General features: G+C 42.9%; 1 protein-coding gene across 1 annotated transcript in view; it reads right to left on the minus strand.

The window, feature by feature from the left end:
• The window catches only part of akap6 (A kinase (PRKA) anchor protein 6), a gene marked incomplete at its 5' end in the record, with an annotated part of 168,818 nt that overhangs the window by 134,940 nt on the left and 13,878 nt on the right, over positions 1-20,000 (minus strand). Inside the window, 7 exons of the mRNA XM_084044533.1 lie at positions 2,686-2,982; positions 4,392-4,505; positions 5,101-5,256; positions 6,210-6,575; positions 6,838-7,644; positions 7,935-8,079; positions 9,103-9,212. Coding sequence (XP_083900659.1) covers positions 2,686-2,982; positions 4,392-4,505; positions 5,101-5,256; positions 6,210-6,575; positions 6,838-7,644; positions 7,935-8,079; positions 9,103-9,212 — 1,995 coding nt within the window. The remainder of the gene's footprint in view (positions 1-2,685; positions 2,983-4,391; positions 4,506-5,100; positions 5,257-6,209; positions 6,576-6,837; positions 7,645-7,934; positions 8,080-9,102; positions 9,213-20,000) is intronic.

The following is a 20,000-nucleotide window of genomic DNA, read 5'->3' on the forward strand; positions in this document are numbered from 1 at the left end:
TTGACTTTATATTTACTATTTGTTTGTTTGTTCTGGGAGGTTGAGGAGAGGAGAGAGCGATGCACTGGCTGTTGTACAAGGGATTGAACGTGTGACTTTTCAGTTACCTGAAAGACAACCCCCACCCCTCTCTCTCTCTCTCTCTCTCTCTCTCTCTCTCTCTCTTTGCTTTGTGACATTGGAAATGTGTAAAAAGCTGAGCAGCTGTGGACAGTGGATCAGTGATAACAATAAGGTACAAACCACTGCACCATCGCTATACGCACCATGCAACAGTGGCCAGTGCTTAGCCTCTGCTACAAAGCAGAGGTTGCTGTCATCACTACTCCCATTACATTGACACTGATTTGTTTTAGTTTATTTGACATGGGAAAAATGGATAATGGTTACAGAGCATACAACAAATGTATGTTTCTGGGAAAAAGTCAAAGGATAACACAATGAAAAATGTTAAAATAAAACGTGTTTCCATTGTGGCTCTCTTTCCAGGAAGACAAAGGCCCCTTTCCCCACTGGCATGTAAAGCCGTTAATCTCTCTCAATAAAAAGCAAAGTGTCTCTGGGTAAATAAATAAATACACTCTCAGGGTCAACGTCAAAGTCACCCTCCATGCAGACACTATACTCTCTTCTCTATATCCCCCCTTTCAATCCCTCTCCCTCTCTTCTTCTCTCTTTCTGTCTCTTCGTCTCATTTCTTAAGCAGCCTCCTCCACCATGATTACATGCTGTTAAAGGTAGGGTAAGTGATTTTCGTTGGTGTTAAAAAGCTCTATATTCTGATAGTACTTATTGCTACAGAGTGTTTGTTCAGTAACAGTTCTCTATTAAACAGAAAATGCATTTTCAGATCGGGATACAAATTTTATCCAATCAGGATAGAGAACTCAGTCAGGATACTACAAACAAGGGGTTAAACTATGTCCGCTTGTATTTTGACTAAAGGAATTCTTTAGTTTTAGGGTTTATATGAGGTCACAATGCCATGTTGTGAGCTTGTGGGTCGGCTATTTCTACTCTAAGATGTCGAGTTGGTGTGATGATGGAAAACACAACTGCATATGCTATCGTTATTCACATTTATTCAACATTGTGTTTGGCATCAAAACAAGTTTAACTAATTTAACCCCGTACATCGGCTTTTTGAAAATAGCAGATCTACAAGCTCACAACGTATCACACTGCGGAACTTGAGCTTGTAGATCAGATGTTTTTATTTTTTAATCTTGAAATAAATGTAACACCTCTTGGATGAATAATCTTATCCATCCTTGGAACGCTCAATTAGTTCAGAGCGTTATTCTCCTGCAGCCCATTCCTTAGGAATGACAGTCCCACCTCCATCACAAATGCTGCCTTCAAGATAAAATCACACCTCATTGTCATACAACCTATCCTGACATACCTCAATTTAATTTGCCGGCTTAATGATTTATAACCATGTTGATTTGCTGCACTGTATATTTATTTTCATTTACTTATTTTTACAAATTCTATTATATTGTATTTTTCACATGTTTTAATGTTATATTGTACAATATGCTGAAAGACTTTGATAATGCACTTTAAATACCATTAACTTAAAAGGATCATTCCTAATTGTGTTAATATTTTATAGTTTTGTCATATAGCTGATGACATTAAAGATTAGAAAGGGAAACAGGATGGATTAATTGAGAGACAGAAATGTAGATACCACGGACAGACAGACAGACAGACAGACAGACAGACAGACAGACAGACAGACAGACAGACAGACAGACAGACGGACGACTATAGATTTCCCCTCCCAGTCTGATGACATTTCAGCTGATCCAATATGACACAGATATGACTGATTAGTCCACCCCCCACCTCATCAATAACTCACCTGTCAATCAAACCTGACCTTTACAGCTCGAGGTGATAAATTAACGACGCCAAAAATTGATCTGCTTCCTATTTCCAGAAATGAAGCACTATGGGTAAAAGAGCACTATGGGTAAAAGAGAGCTATTCCACTCGTAAGTAAATTGAAGTGAATTTGTCAGAGATGTATTAGACGTGATTTAAAGTTAAATGAACACTAAAGAATTCACAGTGTAATATTTATTGGTATAATAGTTATTTTCCTATACCGTTGCTGTCGGGCAGAAACATTGTATCTCCATATTTCAAAGTTTTCTCATAAATGTATGCCCTACTTTGTCATTCCACTACGTCACACAAAAGTAGCAAGAATAGCAGATCTACAAGCTCAAAACGTGTCGCATTTTCACCCGACAACAACAATATACTATAGATGATTAAGAGTAAATGTACAGTATTTTATACAATGAACTGACCCATTGTCAGCCTTCTGGTTGGTCCCTGACCTACCAACCAGCAGGATCCTTCCACCTTGGTCCATCCTTCTGGTTGTTTATGATTTATGAGTTTGCAAAAAAATTGAAACACTATCCTGCTTTTTGAAGAAAAACAAGTTATGCCCAGACAGACACTATACTGCACCGGAGAAGTTCCTTTTAACAGTAACATGTGTTTTGTTTTGTTTTTTCAATGGTAGTGGATGGAGAGAGGATTTTTGTCCAGCCAAGCAACAGCAACCAATGGGCACGAAGAGGGGTGGGACCAGGGGCGGGACTTGACAAAGGGTCAATAGTAATAGTAAATAACAGTAGTAAAAAACAGTTACATTCTCCCTACCTCTATCTTCTTCCAGATGTCAGGGTCTTTGTCTTTTTGCTGAATGTCCTCTAGTAGCTGTTGAACCAGAGACGCAGTTCCTCGTCCATCCACGGGAGGCGCCGCGAACCGCATCCGCACATTATGCCCCGCCCCCCGGCCTCGGTCAGTGCTCACGGAGCTCCGCCCCTCGTCGTCCTCTGACAGCAGGTCGCTCAGTGGGCCGGACTCGATGCTCTCGTCCAATGAGGGCGCGATGTCGCTGGAGGAGGTGGGGCTTAAGCGGCCAACCAGGAAGCGGTTTCGATTTAAGGGGAGCTGGTGACATAAGAGGGGATGATGATGACAAAACTGATCAAAATCATTTTTTGAGACAAAATAACATGTGATTTATCTCTAAATTACAGGAATGTCTTTTTGGCTGTCTCTCTGTGTGTGTATCTGTCTCTCACTACAGTAAATACCCTTACAGGTGGATATAGTACTCAACCCCAGTACTTGAGTCAAACTATACAGATACTCCTGGTAAAATATTAGGCTACTCACCTACAGTACAAGTGGAAAGTTGCTCTGTCAAAGTTGTACTTGAGTTAAGATACTGGGAGCTACAGTAGTAGAATTATTATTTTCATAGCAAAAAAGTACATTATGAATTAACCACTTGAACCCTATTTCAAATATTATTTGACATATAGGGCTTAAGTGGTTAATTCAGAATGTACCCATTCCCTTCCTAGAAATACAGTGGAGTCAAAAGTGCAATATTTGTCATTGTGAAAGTCATACAGTGAGTATCCAGAAATAGAAATACTCTAGTAAAATACTAGTAACATTTTCGCTGTAGCATGATCAAGTAGGGCGCTTATTTACGAAAAAACACAAAAAGTTGGAACATGGAGATAAGAGGTTTCTGGCCAACAGCAATACTGGCCAACAGGTACAGCGCTAGTAATCCTGAAAAGCCTCCATGTCAAAATGCTGCTGAGTCATTCAAGCTGACCTCACACAAAATGAGGGATTGATGTGAAAGCAGGAATAACGTTGGTCTGGGTTTAAGTTTTTAAAACAAAGATTTATTTGCAAGATCGCTGAAAAATTAAGTGCGTGCGTGCGTGCGTGCGTGCGTGCGTGCGTGCGTGTGGGTGTGTGTGGGTGGGTGCGTGCATGCATCAGTGGTGTAAAATAACTAAGTACATTTACTCAAGTACTGTACTTAAGTACAATTTTGAGGTATATTTACTTTACAGGAGTATTTCCAATTTTCAGTACTTTTACTTCTACTCCACTACATCTCAGAGGCAAATATTATAGGCCTACTTTTACTCCACTACAATAATTTGATAACTTTAGTTACTAATTACTTTGTAGATTTGGATTATTATTACAAAACATACATTACCCACTTCAGCCCTATATACATTTCGGCCATTTGAAAATAGACGATCTCCAAAGCTCTGCTATTTTCAAAATATCCTTATACATTTGAAAACTTGTACTTTACTTTTGTACTTTAAGTATATTTTGATACCAACACTTTTGTACTTTTACTGAAGTACATTTTTTATTACGGACTTTTACTTGTAACTGAGTATTTCTACATTGCAGTATTGATACTTTTAGTTAAGTAAAGACAATTGTACTTTTTCCACCAGTAGTAATTATTACACCAAAACCCGTATGAAAGTCAATGAATTAAAGGCAGTTACAGTAGCAATCAGGACACGCACCAGGTGAGGAAGAGGAGAGGACATGTCCTCCCAGTCAGGGTTGAGTTCTGTCACGTCCCAGTCATCCACATCCTGCTGCACTGAGTCCTGTGTGATACCACCTCCAACAGACCTCTGGAGAAAGGGAGAGAGAGAGAGAGTGGAATTGAGAGAAAGAGAGAAAGAGGGAGAGATGGGGTCAGAGAGAGAGAGACATAAGTACAGGTGTCAAGGATGTTAATGTGTTGGAGAGGACATGTGGGAAAGATTAAGACGTAATGTAAAAATATCGTTGCGGTCGGGCAGAAACCTCTTAGCCATATTCTAACTTTTTGTGTTGTTTCGTAATTACACAAAAGTATCAAATGTAGCAGATATACAAGCTCGAAACGCGGCGCGAATGCGACGTGTTTTGAGCTTGTATATCTGCTACTTTTGCTGTTTTTGAATTTGAATCCTCAAAAGTAACAGTTTCCACCCGACAGAGAAAATATAATGTTTATTTTTACCCCCAAAAAATGTCAGTGTAACTCGAGAGGATTTGCATAATATCTGAAACCAGATATGCAAATTCACATTTCAACGACAAAAGAATAAAGAGTGAATGGCCTTGGTGTGATTGAATCTGACCGGAAGGGCAACATGCTTTAGAATAGATGAACATGGCTTCCAAGATAACCCCAGGAGAGGAAAACCCCCCGGCAGTGATATGATCTCGATCTGCACTAACCAGCGGCATGGCCTGAGCCAGGCTCTCCAGTTTCATGGCCAGCATCTCTGTCTTGCGGAGCTGAGCAGGGAGCGCCAGGAACTCCTCTGACCCATACCAGTGTTCTCTGTCTGGGCTGGCCTGAGTCGACACCTGGCTCCCATCCTGGAGAACCTGCTGAGAGGAGAGGGAGAGGGAGAGGTTACTTAAGTGCCTTGCACACAAACATCATCAAACCATTCATTTGGCCCGGATCACTGGCCTATAGCGGTCCGGGCACAGGTTCGAGTCCCCTTCCATCTTCACTGAAAACTATCAATAAAGGCAGAAAAGCCCAAAACTAATCTTCAAAAAAAAAAAAACTTCAGTTGGAGGGAGCATTGTAGCGCTGTCCGACTCATCAGCAACAACGTACCAGAAATAGCACACCATTCCAAATTTCCGCTGAGTCACCCAGTTCAAAATATCATAGCTGATATCATTTTGAACTTTCACCTACAGTAGTTTACGCTGATAGCTATTCTGTATTATAATGGTTAGGGTGGCCCTCAACCATTTTACAATAACAGAGAATACCAGCATTCACAAAACTGCCCTTATATTTATTTTTGGGCTTTTGTGTCTTTATGGACAGGACAGTAGGCTGACAGGAAATGGGGAGAGAGATGGGGAGTGACATGCAGCAAAGGCCGTCGGGATCGGACCCGACGACCCCAACTCGAACCCGCGATGCGCTGTCAGGCTACATTGAGCCTAGGTGCCTGGACTGCTACGCCAGGGGTCAAGGCTATAAGTCACTTTTATTGATAAGTTGGCATGGCAACTTGCAGGCCAAACAACGTACGCATTTCGGCGTCAAGCTGTGGTCAGCGTTGTGTATTCACGGCATCAATTATTCCCATATACTGTATGTTAGTAATCAACTAACACTGTGATCAATTCTTGGCACGCAAACGTGAGAATCGAAAGCATCCGTCTCTCAGTCACACACACACACACGCACGCGCGCACGCACGCACGCACGCACGCACGCACGCACGCACGCACGCACGCACGCACGCACGCACGCACGCACGCACGCACGCACGCACGTCGAGTGGAAACAATAAATAAAACACATTAATCTTTACCTGCGGGCCCCGGGGCTTAACAATCCAGACAGCAGGCTTTGCGTGGAGGGGCCGAGGGTCCGACTCCTCCCCAGACGCCTCCTGGTCAGAGGAAAGGAACGTGTCCCTCATGGGGGAGGGCACAGACGAGTCCGAGGAGCCCTCCTCGCTGTGGTGTGTGTGTGTCTGCGTGTGTGCCTTGTCTGTTTGTCTTGAGATGTGGTGCTGAGAAGCCGGGTCCTGGAGAGAACCCAGGGGGCTCTCTGTGGTCGTTCGGGCCCCAGGTGAGCCCCTCTGGGCTGGGTGAGGTCCCCTGATGTTACCCTCCTGTCCTGCCGGTTCTCTGGAGCTCAGGAGGCTGCTCTGGAGGTTGCGGCCGTTCATGACCTGCCGAGATGAGGTGAGTTTTGAGTTTTGGAAGATTGTTAATTTATGACACGTTAGTGGAAACCTTCCAACAGTCAGAAAGTAAGGACTAAGGAGAGGTCTGAGGTGCAACATAAGGCATTAAGTGAAAATCTACACCAGGTTCACGAGTGCATGTAAAAGTAACCAAACCTACAATGTTGCATATAAACTGCAAGGGCCTGATGATACACAGAAATACACTCAGTACAATCATATTTGTAAGCCATGTCAAACATCAAACCTGCAGGCTCTCGTAGGACTGCGAGACGTTCCCTGGGTACATAGAGTCCAACTCCAACCAGAACCTGGAGCGGTCCGGAGCGTCCAGCAGAGAGGGCGAGCTCCGGCTCAGCTCGGCCTGAAACTGGAGCCCAGAGATCGGGCTGCCTCTCCCGGGTCCCCGTCCCGTGTCTTCGACCGCGGAGGTTCCTCTGTCCGAGAACATGGCGGCCCTTTTGGGCAGCGAGGGCTGTGTTGGGGAAACGTCGCTGCTCACAGTCCCTCCCTGCAGGGGCCGCTTCGACAGGGAGCCCTCGGCGCGATTAGACCCGCCGCATTGCATTGTGGGCACAGTCAATGAAGTCTGGGATTGGTTCAATGAGTCGGTGGGCGAGGCGTTTTGTCCTCTAGGCTCCGCCATTTGGGTGGAACCCTGACTGGAGGTTGTGGTGGAGGAGGAGGAGTTCAGTGGATCCAGGTTCTGCACAAGCTCAGGGAGGTCTCTGTGCGGATAGAGCCGAGGGTCTGAGGAGTCCGGGCTGCTCGCCAGCCCCCGTTCCCCAGCCTCCTGTCCCAGGCCTTGATCCAACCCTGGGCCTGGACGCTGCTGCTGGCCTTGCTCTGGCAGTGACTGCTGCTCCTCTGGTTCCCCCAGGCCGGGCTCCAGGGAGAGGCCTGGCTGGGTTCCCCTGGCGCTGGGCTCGTCACTGGGGCTGTAGTCGTCGAGTTCAAAGGCTGTGATGCCACAGTCCAGAGAGAAGTAATCCTGGCTGCACCGGATCGTCAGCTGACCACAGTCATCGACCTCCGTCAGAGCGTCCAGACGAGTCTGGTGAGAAAGAGAGAGAGAGAGAGGAGGGTTGGAGAGAGGGAATGAGGGATGGTGATACAGTATATGTATATATGAGAGAGAGAGAGAGAGAGAGAGAGAGAGAGAGAGAGAGAGAGAGAGAGGGTTGATGAGAGGGATGGGAGAAAGGGGTGAGGATGGACGAGAGAGAGACAGATGGATGGATGGATGAACAATAGAAAACAATCAGAGGTCCTGTGTGTGTGTGTGCGTGTGCGTGTGCGTGTGCGTGTGCGTGTGCGTGTGCGTGTGCGTGTGTGCATGTGTACCTGGTGATGGTGGTCCTGGCTGAAGGCCTGCAGTATATCAGTCTGTCTGGTGTAGTTGCCGTTGGTGTCCTGTAGTCCCTGTAAGAGTCTCTCCTTCAGCACCAGGACAGACACTCTCAACTGGTGCCACAGCAGCTGCACAGTCCTGCAACCAGTTACAGTCAAGCATTAGGTCTTCTTCTTTGAGGAGTTTTATGGCGTTTGGAGTCCGTATTAGTTGCATTACCGCCCCCTTCTGTTTATCTCAGTGACCTTACTCCGTGGTTCTCAAGCGTTAAAATGTCAGAGTTACAGACTTGTTACAGACTTGTAAGGGTCAATTTACAACCCCCTCAAGGAACCCTGAGAGTCCCCTGGACCCCCTTACAATCTATCCCACAAACCGGTTTCTTCTATAAATCTCTCCTCTGCTGCATTATTTAAAAGTCATACTGCCATTTTAGTAGTCTTTTTGATGACAGTTCTGATCTGTCTATGGTGTTAGAACTGCTATGTATCAGAATACAATATCAACAATATCATACAATACCACGGCAGTACTGTTCCAGAACGAATGCTGCAGGGTCCTAGTGCCGAGGATGTTTTGGAAAGTATACCAACAGCGTTTTCATAATTAATGGTATGTATTAACTTGAAAAAGCCATAAATAAATACATTTCCCGGTACATTTCTGGTGTCCGTCCGTGTTTAGAGAAGTTGTCAAAAACATATTCATGTGGAAAAATATAATCGTGACAAAAGTAACTTTTGTTTAATTGAAAAAAGTTACACAGTGTGACTAACATTTTTAAAACATTCACAACAAACAACACCACTTTACTCTATACTGTTCTCTGTTGTAGTGTATAAAGCATTCTACAATCTACACAGTAAAAATACTCAGTGCATTTCGTCACTGTCGGATGGAAAACATCATACTGTATGTCCAAAACCAAAACTGTTACTTTTCAGGATTCAAATAAAAAAAAGCAAAAGTAGCAGATCTACAAGCTCAAAACATGTCGCTTCGCCCCGCGTTTCGAGCTTGTGGATCTGCTACTTTTGATGCTTTTGTGTGACGCTGTAGTATGATCAAGGTAGGGCGTTAATTTACCAAAAAAACACAAAAAGTTAGAATACAGAGATAAGAGGTTTATGCCCGACAACAACGATGTATACATGTGCCTACCTGATGTCTACTATGATGTTGACAGAGTAGGACAGCAGCTTCAGGGAGAACTCCGTCTCCAACAGAGCGTGGATCTGCTCCACATGGTCAGAGATGTCCTCACAGATGTCCTACACACACACACACACACACACACACACACACACACACACACACACACACACACACACACACACACACACACACACACACACACACACACACACACACACACACACACACACACACACACACACACACACACACACACACACACACACGCCAAAAAGAGAGCAATAAAATTACAGTGAAAAGTGGTGAAATGTTAAAAACCTTCACAAAAAAAAACATCCAGCCTCACATGAACTACATAGTAGGGCTGGCAGTGGTTCAGGCCGTCTGGGAATCTCAAGGTCTCCGGTTCGATCCCCCAGGCTCCTAACGAGGTCTCCCCGTGCAAGAATGTGCAATGAACCCCTAACTACTCCCTGTGTGCCCCCCCCCTGTGGTGCACACATACTACACATTCCTTTTCATTTGAAAGACGCTCTCTAACCTGTAAGTCGTGCTGAACTGAGGTTCAGCAGCTCTCTCAGAGTAGCATTCTACATGCTGTTTGCCGCGGGGAAAGCAGAAGTACAGCAACTACACGGAGTCATGTGTCCATGTCCATGACATGACTCAGTTAGAGTCACGGAACAGTTTCCCACGAGTGTAATGTGTTAAAACTATCCTCTCTGTCGGGTGGAAACCTCATATGTCCAAAACTGTTACTTTTCAGGATTCAAATTCAATGGTAGCAAAAGTAGCAGATCTACAAGCTCGAAACGCGTCGCCTTTTGATGCTTTTGTGTGACGCTGTATGATCAAGTAGTGCGTTAAATTACAAAAAAACACAAACAGTTACAAAGCTGACCAATCTGAAGCAGTGTTACAAGTCAATTCAGTCAGAATCACGATTAAAAACATCCAACCTGAGTTATCGTTACAAAGCTGTCCAATGGCAAATCGAAATAGTCATTACAAAGCTCTCAATTCAGAACGACCGTTAGCCATAGCTGTAGCAGTCAAATCACTATCGCTTAACATACAGTATAGCCATCCAATTAGAATAGCAAGTTCAAAGCAGTCCAATCAGAATCATCATTACAAGCAATATATACAGATGAAAATTGTGCGTATCTTTAACATGGAGTCCATATCTCCTTTCGACTACCTCGTTTCAACTTCTCTTTCTTCAGGTCTTTAACTCTCTCTTATTTCACTCCCCATCTGGTTTTCTCGATTAACTGAATAAGTGAAATGTAATTATCTTTCTTTCCTCCTCAGTGTCTCTGTGTCCCTGCTTTAATGTCTCTGTCGGTGCCATTAAGACTCACAAGTGATGCCAGATGACATTTGAAGCTAAGAAGTTTCATATTAGCAAACTAATTACAGAAACTATGAATTCAGACTCACAAACCACAGACAGACAGACATAAAGTCAGACAGGGGCGGCCATAGCTGAATGGTTAGAGAGGCCGTCTGCATGGGAATCAGAAGGTCTCCTGGTCTGTCCAGTCTATGTGTGGAAGTGTCCCTGAGCCAGACACTTAACCCCTAACTGTTCCCCAGGCGCTGTATTAATGGCGCCCACTGTTCCTAATAGTTTGGATGGGTATAACCTGCACACGACAAATTTCACATTTGTGCAAAAGTTCAGTGACAAAAATACCCCCAAAGGATTGGAGACTACAATTATTATTAGTATTATAAAGACAGACAGACAGACAGACAGACAGACTCCTAGGTTTAAAAGCAGAGGGAGCGAGTTAAAACGTTTTATATTAAGGAGCTATACTGTTACTTCAATGACATCATCCTTGTCAACACTGCAAACACAGTGACACGGCAAATCACATTGCTATAAATGAACAAAGGTTTCAACCCAGCACCAGGCTCCACACTAGTTTTGAAATCCTCATTACAAGTACACTACACTCTTAGAGTTAAATTAAAGCTTACTGTGTAGAGAGTTTTACATGATTTTTTAAATTTTTAACCCTTTTTCTAATTTAGTCGTAATGCCAATTGATTCCTCCTCACACACATTTCTGTGTTGTCATTGCCGTTGTTCTGACTCACCAACCAGTGAGGAACCCCCACCGGGAGGTCCTCCCGCCCAACACTCCCTGCTGACAGGTGCCGCCCTCCAGCCCTTAGGAATACATGCAATGAGAATTATCACCCTCCCCGCCCCGGCTTCCCTCCCCCAACACGGGCCAATTGTGTTCGTGCAGACGCTCGACAAAGCCGGATGCAACGCGGTGGATTCGAACCCGCAACCTCGCCGGTGGTGGGGAGGCACTTTACCACTGCGCCACCCAAGCACTTTACATGATTTTTTAGCAAAGTTCCCATACCCTGCAAGATACAAACTATTACATGACACAACACAACCACTGCAAAGGTCTTTGGGCAGGAGCATGAAGCACAGTTAAATCCAACTAAAAATGTGTTCAGGCGTGAGAAACTACTGCGAGTGATTGTGAGGTAAGGTGCTGACTTCCACATATACACACAAACACACACACGTGCGCACACACAAAGACATGCTTACAAAAACGCTTACATATTGCTTGCATGAAAGGAGAAAAGACAAAAGCAAGAAAGGATAAGAAACACACACACACACACACACACACACACACACACACACACACACACACACACACACACACACACACACACACACACACACACACACACACACACAGGGGCGGCCTTAATGATCTGGGGGCCCGTTTCAAGAGCTCATATGGGGGCCCCATATGCACCCCCCCCAAAAAAAAAAAAAAAAAAAAAAAATTGTTTTCTTTTTTTTAAATTAAAAAAAAAATTGTGGACTGAAGTTGGTTTGCTTCCACAATCCATAATGATGCATTTTCAAACTAAATTAATTAGGCTATCTGCACTTCCACCATGGACAGACAGCTAAAACAACTCACTCACATGATTCACTTGAGCTGAGCCCTGATTCAATCAGATCTACATCATCTTCTTGTATGAAATTCTTGGACGTCGGCCAGCCACAGGCGGGCCCCGGACTGGGATGCGAGTAAAAAAATATATTTAGGGGGCCCGTTTCAATTGAAACGGGTGAAACATAGGAAAGGCCGCCACTGCACACACACACACACACACACACACACACACACACACACACACACACACACACACACACACACACACACACACACACACACACACACACACACACACACACACACACACACACACACACACACACACACACACACACACACACAAAGCCCTATTTATTTGCATCAAGGTGAAGGGGCTCTTAATTTTTTTGATCTACGACATCTCCGAATGTGAGAAGTGAGAGGATCAAATTCAAGCTAGTTGTCCTCCTTTCTATTGTGGTTCTCTTTAAAATGGGGATTGTGTAAAGCTGCAGCAGTGAGCTGATAATCATGCTATAAATCATGTACCAAAGTAGGACTGTGGTGCGCAGCTGCACCTTTATCTCAAAGTAACTACAGTATGTGACATGCATCATAATCCGCCGAGTCATAGTAACAGGCCGTAGCAACACATCAAAACACCACCTCGCACTGTGCTGCTGTGTTTTGGAGTATGTCAGGCCACGCGCACACACACACACACACACACACACACACACACACACACACACACACACACACACACACACACACACACACACACACACACACACACACACACACACACACACACACACACACACACACACACACACACACACTCCCTAAATAACATGGCAGGCATGTGCGAATGTAGGTCAAACAGGCAGCTAGCTTGGCAGACTCCAGCTACCTCAATGACCTCCTCACGGTTCCTCCGAAATATACCAGGAGGAGTCACTCAAATACACACTGCACAGCACAGCAAAGAACTGTACTGCACAGCACAGCACTGCAATGTACTGTACTGCACAGCACTGCAAATACCTGCAAAGCACAGCACTGCATTGAGACATACTGTACACATTTAATACAATATGTTGTATTTCAAAACCCAGTGTGTCTCTCCTACACTGATTCTCAGATTTCCAACAGTCTCTGTAGTACAATGGTCTCTTTCCTTCCCTGTCTGTCTCCCCTGTCTCATTCTCAGTGGTGTAAAGTAACTAAGTACATTTACTAGTACTGTACTGTAAGTACTACTTAAGTACAATGTTGAGGTGCTTTTACTTTACTGGAGTATTTCCAATTGTCTATACTTTTACTTCTACTCCACTACATCTCAGAGGCAATTATTGTACTTTTACTCCACCACAATTATTTGAAAAAATCTACAAGCTCTACAAGCCGATGCGACGCGTTGTGAGCTTGTAGATCTGCTATTTTCAAACATTGTAGTACTTTTACTTTTGGTACTTTTAGTACATTTTGATACCAATACTTCTGTACTTTTACTCAAGTAAATTTAGAATTTAACAGAGTAAGTCTACATTGCAGTACTTAAGTACAATATTTGAGTACTTGTTCCACCACTGTTCATTCTAAGCTTCATACTGTCTGTCTCTCTTGTCTCATTCTCAGCTTTTCTGTCTGTCTTAATACATAAGTATCACAGAGAAGCACGTCTTCTCATCTCCCTCATGTCCTCTCATGTCATTCCCTACAGCGTGCTTCCTAATAGTTGTAGACTGTGTCAAACACACACAGCCCTCATGAACCTTCTCTGCTTACTGACCCCAGGTCAGTGGGTTATAACAGCTCATCTCACCTCCTCTACCCACTGTATCACCCACACATCATCTGCTGTAGACCGCTGGTTGACAGTGACAAAGTACTGTACATTTACTTGAGTAGTGTACTTGAAGTATGGTACATATTTTGAGTATCTGTACTTTATTTGAGTTTTTTTTTTCTTTTTGATACTTTCACTCCACTACATATCAATGACAAATTGTACTTTTGACTCCACTACTTAGACACATAGACACAGGGGAGAGAGAGAGAGAGAGAGAGAGAGAGAGAGAGAGAGAGAGAGAGAGAGAGAGAGAGAGAGATGCAACAAAAAGTCCAGAATTGAATCGGCCGGGGATGCTGTGATTATGGGGTCGACTCCCTCTCGGGGTCGTGTAAATCTCGAGCCCTAAATAATTCATATCTCACCAACATCTTTGATCAATGTGATTGACGAGCGGTCTTCAAACGCTCCATTGAACTGCTTGCTCGGTACAACACTCAGCCCCCCGCCCCCCCCTCCCCCACTCATATTACATGACAAAACACAGCATATTGCCTAGGTAGTGAAATCATTATCACAGCACAAAGTGTGTGTTTTACACGCTGCTTTCATCTGGTGATTGAACCACTATGAAGTCACTGTACAAAGCCCGAGTCAAAGAGCTTCACAGCAACATGGGCTGAATACAGAGGAGATGGAATCTCCTGTCTGCCTTAACAACGCCTCCCAAGAGCCTACATGTGTCCATCCTTAATGACATACTCTCCTAGAAAGTACACACATATACACACGTACAACGTACATTATTAGTGCATCTACATATTCACAGATAAGCATTAAGCACACACGTACACACGCACAAACACACACACACACACACACACACACACACACACACACACACACACACACACACACACACACACACACACACACACACACACACACACACACACACACACACACACACACACACACACACACACACACACACACACACACACACACACACATTCTTAGTGCATGTACGTATTCACAGATAAGCATTAAGCACACGCGAGCACACACACTTTTGCAATTTTGCATACTGTATACTGTAGCACATATGCCAATCCAACTTTAACATGTGCATACATGTGTGCAAACACACAGACAGTAATTAATAGACACACTATACAAACTACGCACACACACACACAAACACACTTTTGCAATTTTTCATACTGTATGCACATATGCCAATCCAATTTTAACATGTGCATACATGCGCACAAACAAACACACACACACACACACACACACACACACACACACACACACACACACACACGAATGAATAGACACACTATACAAACTACACATGCACGCACGCGCACACACACACACACACACACACACACACACACACACACACACACACACACACACACACACACACACACACACACACAGAGTAATTAATAGACACACAATACAAACTACACACACACACACACACACACACACACACACACACACACACACACACACACACACACTTAACAGCCATCAGTACGAGCCGGAGGGACGTGGTCCCGTTGAACTGACAGCTCTGTCTCTGGTGTGTCCAGGCTCATTTGTAAGGAGATGTATCTTCAATCCAGCTGGGATTCAAACCCTGGCAGGCAGCGCCAGGCAGCACAGGGAGCAGCAGCCTGGCTAATGAGAGCCCCGTGGGACGGCTGCTTAGCATTTGAAAAGCTGTGTGTGTGAATTATTGAAGCCCATCTGAGAGACAGTGGTGACATTTCAACGCAGGTTTTTAAAAAGTACATGACCACGACCGCACTTTGATGATGAAACCGACCGACGGGGGGTGTGTGTGTGTGTGTGTGTGTGTGTGTGTGTGTGTGTGTGTGTGTGTGTGTGTGTGTGTGTGTGTGTGTGTGTGTGTGTGTGTGAGAGAGAGAGACACGAGGGCAAGATACAAACTTATGTGGATGTTTAGAACAGTGGTGATCAAAGTGGGGTTTGGGGACCCCATGAGTACTTCAGGAGGTTCCAGCTAATATTTTTTGTAATACTAATAACCCTACTATATACTTAACCCTACTTTAACCGTATATACTAGATAGATAGATAGATCTGCTATCTTGAAACAAATATTTTTTTTGAAACATTTTAACAACTAAAAAGTTGAATAGGGGTTCCTGGCACAAAAAGACATTTTAGATGGGGGTTTCGTGGCCAAATACATTAATATTAACATATTATTTGGGGGTCCTTGACATGAAAAAGTTTGAGAACCACTGGTTTAGAACATGCAACATATTACAAGTGATGTGAACCCAAACACGTGTTCAAAGCCGACACACACAGAAGGACGGACAACTGCACACAACTCAGATCAGTACTATCTCTCCCTCTCTCTCTCTCTCTCTCTCTCTCTCTCTCTCTCTCTCTCTCGCACCCCGGTCACGTCCAGGCGGAGGCCAGGCTGCCAGTCATTCGGCAACATGCACGCCCGCAAGTCCTTCTAATTGCCTCAAATCAATTTACACAAAGGAGACGGCGGCATCACGTCCAATCAGCGTTCGGCCGCGTCAAACCCAACATCAACGGCCTCAGCGGGGCTCCGTCCAAAGCGCCGGTGACGAGCGGGGAGCTCATCGGAACGGCGCTCAGACCCATTCAATCCAATAACCTTCACCAGACAGCCCCCTGCACGTCAACGGCTCGCCCCGCCGGCCTCCCTGTTACCTATATACCAGATCAAATAGCGCAGCCTCTTTATCCCCAGGCGGAGTCAAATGAAGCAGTCTTCAAAGGGCCGAGCGGAGGCCTGTGTGAGCGCAGCACAAACTACAAACAGAGTTACTGAAGGGGGTTTCAAAGTGTCGTTTTTTTGGGGGGGGGGGGGCTTGCGGTTCCAACAGAACTGGGAACTTTTTCGTGGAGGAAGGGGGAAAATGTTCCCACCTCGTGTGTGTGTGTGTGTGTGTGTGTGTGTGTGTGTGTGTGTGTGTGTGTGTGTGTGTGTGTGTGTTAGTCAAGACTAACATTGGACCAGTGGTGTAAAGTAAGTACATTTACTATAGTACTGTACTAAAGTACAATTTTGAGGTATCTTTACTGGAGTGTTTTCAATTTTCACTACTTCTATTCCACTACATATCAGAGGCAAATATTGCACTTTTACTCCACTACAATTATTTGAAAACTTAAGTTACTAGTTACTTTGCAGTGTAAAACATACATAAACCACGACAGCCCTATTTTATACAAAGGCTATTTGAAAATAGCCGATCTACAAGCTCACAACGTGACGCGTTGTGAGCTTGTAGATCGGCTATTTCAAAATATGTTAGTACTTTTACTTTTGATACTTTAAGTATATTTTGATGCCAATACTTTTGTACTTAAACTCAAGTAACATTTTGAACACAAGCCTTTTACTTGTAACAGAGTATTTTTATATTGTGGTATTGCTATTTTTACTTAAGTGAAATGTGTGAGTACTTCTTCCACCATTGCATTGGACATAAAATGTGTATTATATAAATTATATAATATATATTGTTATTATATATTAAATACACGCACGCAACAGAGAACCTGCATCCAAGACTGTTACACCACAGCAGGTCAGGGAAAATGTAAATAATAACAACTACAGTAAAAGCACCAAGACAAATGTTATGTATGCAAATTAGTCTTACATCAGAGGAAGTGTATGGCTGGGCTACACTTTGATCTTCAGGCCTGTAAGTACCTGCTACAGTATAGCTGTCATGTTTTACATTCAGGTACAAAAGGAAAAATAAATCCTACTGTAGCTCAAAACTGGCTTTAACATATATAGAGAGGATTGCTGTATTTGTTTTGTATTTGTCTTTGTATTATTATTGTGTGTGTATTTTCTTTTTTCTTTTAATGATATATATTCTACTGTGTATACTTAATTTCTTTGACTTGTTTTCGTCTTTGTTTCACGTTTTCTTTCAACTTTCTTTGCAATTGTGTCTCTTCTGTTTGTATTGTCTTTTTGTGTTAATGGCACAGCAAGATACCAGGGTTGTGGCTCTTTCGGCGCAGGAACTTTGCGAGGGTGGGAGGGGTAACATACAATATGTTTTGAATGCTTTTGTCTTATTGACCTGTATGTAAGAAAAGAAAATACCAATAAAGAAATCTTGACCAAAAAAACTTTTAAAAAATGGCAGCAGGCTTACCAACAGTTTACTGTACATTTTACTAATCCAGTGTAATGTAATAAATACATTTTATACATTAATATATTTTTTTTGTTTTGTTGCTGAAATCATAAAGTGTGATATCATGATTTTAGTAAATACGGTTGTGGAAAGTAACTAAGTACATTTACTTAAGTACTGTACTTAAGTACAATTTTGAGGTATTTGGACTTTCCTTGAGTATTTACAATTTTCAGTACATTTACTTCTACTCCACTACATCTCGGATCCAAATATTGTACTTTTACTCCACTACATTTATTTGAAAACGTATTTACTAGTTACTTTGTAGATTTTGATTATTATTACAAAACATACATTAATCACTTCAACCCTATACATTTCGGCCATTTGAAAATAGCCGATCTACTGTACAAGCTCACAATGCGTCGCAATTGTAGATCTGCTATATTCAAAAGATTTTTATGAATTTGAAAACTTGTGAAACGGGACATTCTACATAATGAATACTTTCTTACTTTTGGTACTTTAAGTACATTTTGACACCAATACTTTTGTACTTTTACTCAAGTAAATTTAGAATTCCGGACTTTTACTCGTAAAAGAGTATTTCTATATTGCAGTATTGATACTTTTACTTAAGTAAAAAAAATAGTACTTTTAAGTTTTTACACCACTGAGTAAATACAACACATTAACTGGCTGATGATCAAACAGCACAGTGTTAGCCAAAGTGCATTGGAATCCATTTCAACTGGCAGGTTCAACTTCTAGGTCAGCTACAGGAAACTGTGTCAGCACGGTCAGAGACATACTGTAGTGTGCATGCACTGTACAATACTGTTCATTTAACTCTGAGACAGTACAAATACAACCAAATGAACCCGTAAGATTCCATTTGGTTCCATTTGTACTGCCTCAAAGATACAAATGGATAAATTAAACTTTACAGTAACACTTTACTTAAAGGTTGGGTCCATAATGCATTATAATTACAATAATAATGTGTTATTATACACTTATATTCATTATAAATGTTTATAATAATGCATTACAACTTATAACAAGGTTTGTGATGCATTATAAGTGCTGCTAATAATGCATTATAAGCTCAGCGGAACAGCACATTATAACTACCATAGTGTATTTATACATAAGACACTTTATAAGTTGTTATGCATAATCATAAACATCATAACATGCTATGAAGCCTTACTAGTGCATTATAATGCATTATAAATGCAGTGATAATCTTATAGACCCGACCTTTAAGTTAAGTGTTTTACCAAATGTACCTTTCAAAAATCCAAACTCAGATCGTCTTCCATGACCGAGTTCAGGTTCAAGTCCAACGTCCAACTATTGTCCCAAAACTGAATCAAAGTATTCCTCTCATATGAAGTCAGTCAGATTGAAGTCCTTCTATACGGTACAAACGTGTGACTATGTCTGCCTCGTTCAAAGAGTCACACGTCGCTGTCCCACATGGGAGAAATGGTGTCTGTCTGACTGAATGACTGACTGACCGAAGTGTGCCGGTAGTGTGACCGTGTGTGTGTGTGTGTGTGTGTGTGCGCGTGTGTGCGTGTGCGCGTGCGTGCGTGCGTGTGTGTGTGTTTTGAACTGCTTCCAGTAGGGGGATAGGGGGTGACAACAGTTGTGGGGGCTATTTTGAGACTGACCTAACCCTCACCCACCCCACCACTCCCTCTCCCTCTCTCTCTCTCTCTCTCTCTCTCAAAAAAGATTACGTAATCGCCTAACTACAATTATTTGAGACAATCACAATGATTTTTGCATAATCGTCATAATCATTTCTATTTTGAAAAAACATATTTTCAAACATTTTCCAAAAATAGCGGATTTTAAGTTATTTGAGATATCTGACAATTAATTGTCCACTTGAATTTTGTAATCGTGACAGCCCTATTCTCTCCCTGGATACAACAAAAAACCATGGAGTTTGCACAAAAACGAATTTCACCC

This window comes from Gymnoscopelus microlampas (genome assembly GCF_963454915.1).
Source record: "Gymnoscopelus microlampas genome assembly, chromosome: 20".
Lineage (NCBI taxonomy): Eukaryota > Metazoa > Chordata > Actinopteri > Myctophiformes > Myctophidae > Gymnoscopelus > Gymnoscopelus microlampas.